The following is a 10285-nucleotide window of genomic DNA, read 5'->3' on the forward strand; positions in this document are numbered from 1 at the left end:
CCTGAGCCAGGCTCGCGGCCACATGGCGAAGTGAACTCCTCCAGCGACAAGACTGAGCAAGCACCTCTCTCGCTCCAGGGGAAACTATTCTGGACTCGATCCCCGGGTCTCCTATCGAAGCAAGTTACGACTCAGTTACCCGGGCTTAGGCCACCACCGTGGTCCAAACTGACCCGCTAACCATAAACCCCTAACCAATATTCAAATTCAAACACTTCCCTGATCTTAGCCAACAAGATAAGATAGATAACAAACTCAAACTATATAAAGGAAGCCAAGTGCTCTCTCAGGTACGTCACACATTCTCAACCTTCACTTACCTCTAAGATCCATTTTGACTTGATCATCAGAGTGTCTTTACAAGTACCACCCCCAGCGTTCCAAGAGTCCGACCCGTTGCCATCAAGACCGACCAGTCTCCGATCCCTCTCACAACTGGTACGAGTGGTATCTTGTATAGAAGTTTTTAAATTTTTTTTCCTTGTAATAAATATAAAACAAATGCATTGAAAATTTAGACTTTTTGAATTTTTAATAAAAATTTTGTTGATTTATAATTTTAAAATGTATTTTTAGGATATAAAATAGTTTTCTTTATATATATTCTGAACACTTTAAAATATGACTACTAATTTATTATGAGACTTAAATATCCATCCATCTTAATTAATACTATATTTATTCTTATTAAATACATTGAATAAACAAAAAAGTGGAATAATAATAGACAGATTGCGAGTTTAGTTAAAGATATGTTTGTCTATTTATAAAGTTTTAAACTTTATTAAAATTCATTAATTACTTTCTTATTAAAATGTGTGTGTTTAACAATTATTTTGAAAAATGAATTTAAATTATATATAAAATAAAATATGCAGATATTTATATCATCTATTATCTATCACTAATTTCTGCCAAGATGGATTCCTCACAGCTCACAAGGTGCTGGATGTCACTTCTGTGTAAAATGATCATATTAAAGTTTTCTTTATTAATTTATTTCCCCTCTAAGAAATGAAATTTCTTATATGAACGAAGCTAAGAGACAAACAATGCTTAAAGTCACAAATCTTTTCACATACTTTATACATTTGTAAAATTGTAAGTCTTTCTTTTTAAAAGGTTAAAATCCACAAAGAAAAACAAATATTATATTAATAAATATTTTAATACCAAGTGATAAAGGAGAGGTGATGGTTTAACCAACCATATTAGAGGCTTTTATGAAAGAAAACGCTAGGATGCCAAACCAACATACCATACCATTGATTGAATCTCACATGGGTCCAGCATATACAATACAAGCATCGCAATAACATAAAGCTTAGTGCTCATCTTTGATTTTGTTTTATTTAAGCTCCGTCATTATATGATTAATTTCCAATAATAGTGCTATATTTATACTTTAATTTAATACCATAAAATTTTTCATAAAAGATGTGAAGTGACTTAATTTGGTTGGCCATGTTTCACAACATGTGCAAGAGCATACCATATACTTTGTTAAGTTCCATACAAAATAAGTAAATAAATTTTGAAGATAAAAATAAAGAGCCACCGACCAGTAATGTAACCAGGAAGAGCATAACATACATAAATGGTTTTATACATATCTTATTATTAAGACAATTTGTTTTTCAACAAATCAAGCACCGTAATAAAATAATAATAAATACATAGAAACCTTGAACTCACTTGTCACCATACTAAGAATATTCTGTTCACATTCACAACACCACCCTCAGCTTTTCGCAGCTCTAGAGAGAAGAGCAAACCAACAAACGGCACATATTTATATATGAACAAGAAAATAGGTCAAAAAATAAAAATAAAAGGAAAAATGAAAGAAAACTTGATCCCTGTAAATCTAGAAAGCCAGTAAGCCACCAACCCTTTTTCTCCAACAATTTATTGGAGACCTTAAAAGGAGAATAATAGCTTCATAATGGACCAAAACCTAACAAGAACTAGCACAAGATACAACCTATACCAGATAAAATGAACATTAGTTTTTTTGTTTTTTCTTCTGTTATTTTCTTCTTTTCTTTCCTTGGAGCCTATTTGATCAGTGAAAATTCATGTTTTTATTTCCAATATCTTCTATTTTCAATAATTTTGTGAAGAAAAAATAAAATTAGTAAAAACCAATAAAATCTCATTTTCCGATTTATTTTTTCGTTCACAAATTTTAAAAAACAGAAAATATCGAAAACAAAACGTTTTCACAAACCAAACAGGTCCTTAGTTTGCGACGACTAAGGGCAGTTGGGGTTTCTTCCAGGACCACCATAGTAGAAGTAATTGCCCCAATCATCAGCATTACCAGTTTTAACATTATAGCAGCTATCTTGCTCAGTGTAAATGCCTAGGTCCTTTGGAGCTCTAAGCTTGTTTTCGCCGTCGACAACCTGAATGTTCTTGAAGTAACTTGCTTTGCCAAAACCTTCATCAGGGAAATGGCCACTCCCCATTTGTGTTGAAGTATGTTGGCCATCAGACTCAGAATTCACAACTTCTCCCCCCCATTCAATCATTGAGGCACTGTCTGAGAGGTAAGAAAATAAAGATGCTGGCCAGTACCCAAGAACATGGTTGTTCCCAAATTGCATCCACCAGTTCCCTTCTTTTGGGTCCTACACAATAGTTTTTACCCTTGTAAAGAAACATCATATGGTACTATAACTATAACTCTATAGGCCTTTCTTTTGGAAACTAAAGAAAAATTGTGTCTTTATTTCTACTTGTGTAACAATAGACAAGTTCCTGCGTATTGATTCACTCTCTTATTTATTTAATGTGTATGAAAATAATAAATATTAAATTAGTTGAGATGATGTGTGATTTATATTTTAACTAAAAGATTTTGGGTTCAAATTTTCAAAATGACTATTTTGTTTATAAAATATATAATGAAGGGTATTTTAGGGAAAAAAGTTGAACACCAACCCTTTTAATAAGCCCGTTAAAAATAGTATATATTATGATATCTCCAATTTTTTAGTTCACAATAAAATTGTGTTATGAAGCAATTATTCCTGTATTTTAAAATGACATATTTTTTTCTATACTTTCTATTTACCTAAAATATGAGGATTGTGATTTGTGAGGATAGGTTTGTCCTTTTCTACTGTCTCAGCCCGTATATTTTTTGTCATGGAACATACACCAAATGGGGGGCCTAAAATATTAAATTCATGGACATAAAAACCAAGGACATGCAAAATTACCAACGCATTCAGATATAATAGAGTTATTGTCAGAGATTCTCTTGATTTATAATTGAACAATGCATCTTCACATAACAGTTTAATAATTTATTTTAATATAAGTGGGGCATATTTTCATGCCAGAATGTCTATTATGAAGAGATAATATTATATATAATCAAAACAAAAAAGAAAAAAAAAATTGTAAATGTACCTTCCAGACCAGAATGCTAATATCATATTGGGAAGAACCATAGTTAGAAAGTGGGTAGATGCTAGCACCAAGGGCTATATCACTGTTAATTTGAATAAAGCCAGAACAGAGAAGATTGTAGCAACCAGTAGCTTGATATGCGTCGCTCTGTCATGTTATTAAAAAAAACCAATTCCATGAAACAAATAAGAAATTTATATAGTAAAAATAATAACAAGAGAGATTAAGAAAATGGGGTTTTGCATGAATTGGAAAACTCACTGTCCAATAAGTAAAGAGCCTTGTGTTATTATCTCCATACAAATCTGGGCTAACCTGATTGATTAAGAGAGAAGAAAAAGATAAGAATAGAAAATTAAATTAGATGAAACAATGATAGAAATCGGATCATAGTTTTAAGAGAGTTCTGATTACTGAATTAGAAAAATGTGCAGGCAGAAGATAACAATGGAAAAAGGGAAATTTATTAAATAAAATAATAATTTTTACCTGCCAACCTGCTTCAATACTGTTAAGATCTTGACCAAAAGAGCCACCAAGAATCCACATTTGAGAGAGGCTAAACTCATTTGGCTGTTGAATTCTAGGGTCCCAAACGTTTATGGTTGCTTTAGCTCCATAATACTTATCTCCTTCCACATAAACTATTGCATGCTGAATTCTCCAAAAACATAAAACAAAATTAATAAATAGAAGTGACAAATAAATAAACAGCTTTCAAGAAGTGCATATAATACAGAATTCGCCTGCAGTTCAGCCCATGGCTATATGAATTCCCCAATTAGGTAGCATAGGCATGCCGGAACGTATTGGGTTCCATATAACTATAGCTCAGCCATGGAAGAAACTAATGAGAAATGGAGACATGGCATTATACCTGGTGACCACTTTGAGTGAGGATATCAGGAAGAGGTTTTGCACTTGGCTGAGGAAAACTCTTTTGCTTCTTCTTCCCAAATCGCTGAATTGAGCTTGCCCTCAATATATCTTCCTTCTTAGTCCTCCGGACCGGAATCGTTCCGTCCGGGCACCTTCCGTTTTGGTGCCACAGCTGAGCCACAGGGCTGGAACTTGAGGATACTTTGCTGTCTGCCAAAATTTTCCCTTCTGGATGGAAATTCGGTGGTTTCATCTGCACACCACATAAAAAAAAGTTAAACCTCATCATTATTTTTTGAAATTCAAACAGGAACAGAATAATTCGGTCCCCACATTTGAAAATTTTCGATTTGAATTGCAGAAAAGAAAAATAAAAGAGAATTAAGATAATAAAGCAATTGTTAATTGCCTGAATTTTGTGATTCTTGAGGTCAGGATGATCAAAAGCTGGCTGGTGTGACATATGAACACAGTCAATGATATCCCCATCAGGACTCTGCTTTCAAGCAAAACCAAATACGTAATAAGTTAGAAATCGCCAAAAAAAAAAAAAGGAAAAAATCACACAATGTTTGTTAAACCAATTACGTAATTCTTAACAAAGAGCAAAAGAACAATTTAGAGAATCTCCATCACAACGGCCAATGACAGACATTATAAGAAAGAAAGAAGCTCCCTTAAACGACAGTTACTCCATTTTGCAAATATCAATGACAATACAGTAATGCATAATCAAGATTAGAAAGTTGTAAGGCGAATTTTCTTTCTTCTTTTTTTTTTTTCCTTCTATAATTTCTCTTTACCTTGATGGACTTAACAGGAGGCTTGTTCAAATTCTTCAAATGGTTCTGAACATTAAGCTTCTGACTGGAACCGCCGCCACCACTTCCACCACCGGTGGTGGCGGTGGTGGCTCTGCCACCAGAAACCAAAGGCACCAAAAGCAAGGAGGAAAAGAAGCAGAGCTGCACAATATTGTGAATTCCCAACTTGGCAGCCATTACAGCTTCCAAATCCAAAAGCATGCAAATTTAATATCAAAATTCTCCCAAAATGGGTATTTAACTCACACACTCACATACACTGACTCAGAGGCCACAAAACCCCAAAAATAAACAAATGTATATCCTACTAATTTTAATTATTTTTATTGTTTATAGTAACACACTTAGGCACAAACGAAAAAGGAGAATATAGTAAAAAGGCGCAATTAAATTAAATGGCCTTAAAAACTAGTATATGATGGGTTGTTAAAACAGCAACCTCCCTTTTCTTTAATATGAATAGGATTTCTAGCTCTTTCTATCTTCCCTTCTGCTTATCCTGCGCACCCCACTCACACGCAAATCACAATACAAACAAAACATGCACTTTGACACAATGACACTGAGCGAGTGTGTGTGAGAGGAAGAGGGCCCTTTTGTATTCCAATATATTTCTATAATTTATTTATGTGTATATATGAATAAGTTGAATATTCTTTTTCTTTTTTTCTTTTAAGCCCCCCCCCCTCTCTCCCCCTTCCCCCTTTGTTTCTCTGTTCTGTTACTTATTTTGTAGTTTTGTTACTCAGAAGACAACAAAATAAACTGCCGACGCTTGGAATGGAAAAGACCCAGAGACGAGAGAAGAGGAGAGGACAGAGAAATGGAGCGAAGGGCATTATTGGAACATAAAGAAAGTGAGGAAGAAAGAGAATAACGAAAGTATGTGGAAATGTATGGTGGCGTTGTCGAGTGACATCGTACCAGACTTTTCAAGTTTCCATATGTTTGAGATTAATAAAACTAGAAAATAAATATTTAATTATTTTTTAATTAAGATGACAAAATAAATTTAGTTAATATGTAATTTAAAGATACATATTAAAATTATTAATTATAAAATTTATTATAAAAAATTATATAAAGTGTGATTTTTAATGTAATTATTGTGTATCTATTAAAAAAATATTTAAAGTTTTTTATAAACATAATTTTAATTCTATCTTAAAAATATATATTAACTAAATCTTAATAAATTGGATTTATCTATTATGTATTTTAAGGGTATATGTTAAAATTATAAAATAAAAAAAATTATTTATTAAATAAAATATTTAAAATTTTTACTATTAATAAATTTATTATGTGTCTTAAAAACACATATTAATTAAATTTTAAAATTTATATTTGATAAAAATTATAAATTTAATAATAATTAATTTATTATTTTATAATTTTATTAGTTTTTTAGAATTCAAATTAGTCGGTGTGTAGGGTTAGAAAGTCCGTTTGTGCACTGTATAGTTACTACTTACTAGTTTCCCGCTATAACTAGAGTGCTGGTGCCACGGTGCTGGGTGGAGTTACTGAAATGCCCTTGGGGTTCACGGGATCACAGTTATTTTCCCTAGTCACTCGGTACCTGTCTTTGTTTTGTTCTATTGTCTCTCGTGTTCTTAGCTATGGAAGCGGATAAGTCGATAAGATTCATACTTTCATAGAGGTCAAGTTAGTAAAGGCTGAATTTGAATTTGTTTTCATCGTAAGGTGAAGAGGGTTTTTATGAATAAAATGGTAGAAGAAAAACCGCAACTAACTTTAGTGGGTTAAGGGAATTTGAACTTGTAAATACGGAGAGCAACAAATTTAAAAATCTGAAGTTCTAACCATTTGTATCAATCCGACTTCACTTCTCTTTTTTTTTTTTTTAACCAAAGATATGAGACTCAAACCCGCAACCTCTTAATTGAGTATGTGGAGACTATGTCATTTAAGCTATTACTCATTGGCAAATTTGAAAAGATAAGAGACTCGAACCCGCAACCTCTTAATTGAGTATGGGGAGTCTATGCTATTTGAGCTATTATTCATTGGCCCGACTTCCCTCTTTATTAGTGAACAAACTATTATTTTTAGAGTTTAATTTTCATGTACAGTGTAATAATACAATTGTTTTTTGATGATTATTCATATCGTCAATATAAAAAATAATTATTTAGTTTAATTATTCTGTTGGTTCCTATAGTTTCATGAAATTTTTAATTAGGTTTCTATACTTTTTTTTCTTTTAAATTGGATTCCTACACCAAATCTTTTTTTTTTTCAATTAAGTTCCTCTTAGTAGTAATTGGCTTAATTTTATAGGACCCAACTAAAAAAAGAATGGGTACAAGGAGCTAAATAAAAGGAAAGAAAAGTGTAGGGACCCGATTAAAAAAAAATTTGGGGCAAAGACTCAATTAAAAGAAAAAAAAGTATAGGGACCTAATTGAAAATTTTACGAAACTATAGGACAAGCAGAGTAATTAAACCTAATTTTTTGATCATGTATCTTTATGTGATTAGAGGCTAAAAAATTTAGATATGGAAGTGGGATAAGTGATATACCTTAACATTATAATTTTTTTGTGTTTTTTAAAACTATCGAAAGTACACAAATCGAATCCTGTCCAATTGTGTTTAAAAAATTAAAAAAAATTGGGATACACAAATTGTACCCTCCGATTTGTGTTTAAAAATTCAAAAAATTTGAGGTACACAAATTGGAGGGTCCGATTTTTGTACCTCAAATTTTTTATTTTTTTTAACACAGATCGGACGGTCCGATTTGTATACCTCTCATAAATCAGACAATTTGATTTCTATACCTCTACAAATCGGACTGTTCGATTTCTGTACCTCTAATAAATCGAACGATCCGATTTCTATTTCTCCAATTAAACAGTTCTACATTTGAGAATAACACTCCAACTGTCCACATTTCAAAAAAACATCATTACCACTCCAATATCAACAACAAAAAGTTCGTGATTGGATACACGTATAAAACAGTTTTACACTATATCAAAATTAAATTCTTATTTTAATTGTTAAAATATTAGAATGTTAAATTAATTAATAAATAAATAAAACTAATTTTATATTTATAAAAGATGAGTAAACTAAAATTTCTACTAATGAAAGTTTAAAATGCTCTTCTAAATAAAGTAGTGATCCTACATGTACAAATTTTTTTGATAGTCAAGTCCAATTAAATTGGTCTAACTATAACTAAAAATATTTCACTACAACTAAAAACACTTCAAAATAAAACGTGTGCACACACGCTCCACTAATGCACAACTCAAACAACACGTCATTTTACTTATGAAGATTGTAAACGAAATAACAATGAAGTAGAATCATTTAGGGTTAAGACAAAATCATCTCTAAGATTTAACTTAGTTTTAAAATCGTCATTTTTACCAAAATTTTAATTTTTATTACCAAATTACCCTAATTAAAAAATATTAAAAAAATGGGTTAAAGAGAAAGGGGAAGGGGAATCACATGCGCGCACGCGCGCACGGGGGTGTTTCAGGGAAGAAGACGGGGAAGGGAAGGGGAAGGGAATCCGCCGCCCATACTGTCACTTCTCATCGTTCGCGTCCTCGCCGCTGGATCTCGTCGTCAGATCTCGCCACTGCTCCTCTTCCTCGCTCGATGTCGACACCAGCAGATCTGCGAGGGTGGACGTTCTGCGCCGCTTGCCGTTTTTGCTCCTCCTCTTCGCTCGGTCGCCAGTCGTCACTGCTCCTCGTCGGTTGCCGCTGCTCCTCGTCACTCGCCGCTTCTCCTCGTCACTCGCCGTTGTGCTTCAAAAAATTATATTGTTGAATTTTTTATTTGTGGATTTGTTTATTTTGTTTACATTATTTCTGATTATGATTCTATTATTGTTGTTGATTCTAATTCTATTCTGCTTCTATGATTCTGCTTCTGTTTCTTCTGCTTTTGATTCTGATTCTATTATCCATTGTTGTTGTTGATGCCTCTAGTTACTTCTGCTTCTATTTTTTTTGTTGGAGAAGAAGTCAAGACTCTGCTTTGTTGCCTTCTGTTTTTCCTGGTCCTCATTGTGTATTGCCTTGTTTATCTTCTGGTTGCCTTGTTTATCTCCTTCCATTATCCATGTGTATTGCTTGTACTTCTGCTTCTTGCCTTGTTTATCTGTTTCTGGTTGCTTCTGCTTCTGCTTCTGTGATGGAAAAAAAGAGAAAAAAAGAATAGAAAATGAGGATTTTGAAGAAGAAGGAAAAGGGTATTTTGGTCTGAAGGACGATTTTAAAACCAACTTAAAACTTAGGGACGGATTTGTAAGCAAAAAAAGGTTGAGGACGAAAAAAATTTTCGTCCTCTACCTTAAGGACCAAAATCGTATTTAACCCAATCATTTACATGTAGATTTCTTGAGAATACTAAATTTGAGTGCATGTTACCTAATGTGTTTGTGCGGAAATATTCATTGTTTATATGCTGTTATTTATATTTTGTGTGTTGAAGTTAATTTTTTGTATGTTAAATTTTATTTTTTTTGTGCTAATTATTTATGAGATTCATTGTTTGTGTGATCTGGTTCATTGTTTGTATTAAATTTCATTATTTTTGTACTATAATTCTGTATTTGTGTGTTAAAGTTCATTGCTTGTGTGTTGTGATTCTGTATGTATGCTGAATTTCATTCTTTGTGTACTATTTTTCAATGTCTGTGTGCTATAATTTAGTATTTTTGTGCTTTGCTCCATTGTTTGTGTGCTATTATCTGTTATTTTATTGCTGTGAATAATCATTTTTCTATCTCATATTTTGAATGTTTATAGTATGAGGAAAACACTTATCAAAAAAGATGACTCTATAAAGAAACATGAGAAAGAGGAAGAAACTAAAAAAATATTTTGTAAGTATATATATATATGAATCTTTGCAGAAAATTCATGATATCAGATGATTTTTCGCGATATGTTGCCAAAATTTTTAAATTAGTGTGCTGGGTTTCAAAACTTCTGCTCATATATTTTTCTGCTTTTGTATAATTTTCTTAAACTATTTATTTTGTAGGTGATGTTATTGATAGAACTCAATCTATTGACTAGAAAATGCATACTTCACTTGGGTTTTAATTAAAATTTTCACTTTTCATGAAATTTCAATTTGTTTTGAATTCTTTCTTCCAATTTTGATAA

General features: G+C 32.1%; 1 protein-coding gene across 2 annotated transcripts; it reads right to left on the reverse strand.

Moving 5' to 3' along the window:
- Positions 1–1590: 1590 nt before the first annotated feature.
- Positions 1591–6065, reverse strand: LOC112769004 (protein neprosin). 2 transcript variants are annotated; one of them, XR_003186307.3, is made up of 8 exons: positions 5103–6024; positions 4709–4795; positions 4298–4552; positions 3910–4074; positions 3682–3735; positions 3421–3567; positions 3080–3178; positions 1591–2633 (listed from the first exon to the last, which is right to left on the reverse strand). XR_003186307.3 is itself a non-coding variant. In XM_025813389.3 (7 exons), exons 1-7 carry the CDS (start codon positions 5322–5324, stop codon positions 2256–2258), a joined length of 1308 nt encoding a protein of 435 aa, XP_025669174.1. In that variant the 5' UTR covers positions 5325–6065; the 3' UTR covers positions 1591–2255. The 2 variants fall into 2 exon arrangements, 1 of the variants encoding a protein (XP_025669174.1); XM_025813389.3 differs by lacking the exon at positions 3080–3178 and having other exon boundaries at positions 5103–6065.
- Between the last annotated feature and the right edge of the window lie 4220 nt (positions 6066–10285).

This window comes from Arachis hypogaea, chromosome 18, assembly GCF_003086295.3.
Source record: "Arachis hypogaea cultivar Tifrunner chromosome 18, arahy.Tifrunner.gnm2.J5K5, whole genome shotgun sequence".
NCBI classification, from domain to species: Eukaryota; Viridiplantae; Streptophyta; class Magnoliopsida; order Fabales; family Fabaceae; genus Arachis; species Arachis hypogaea.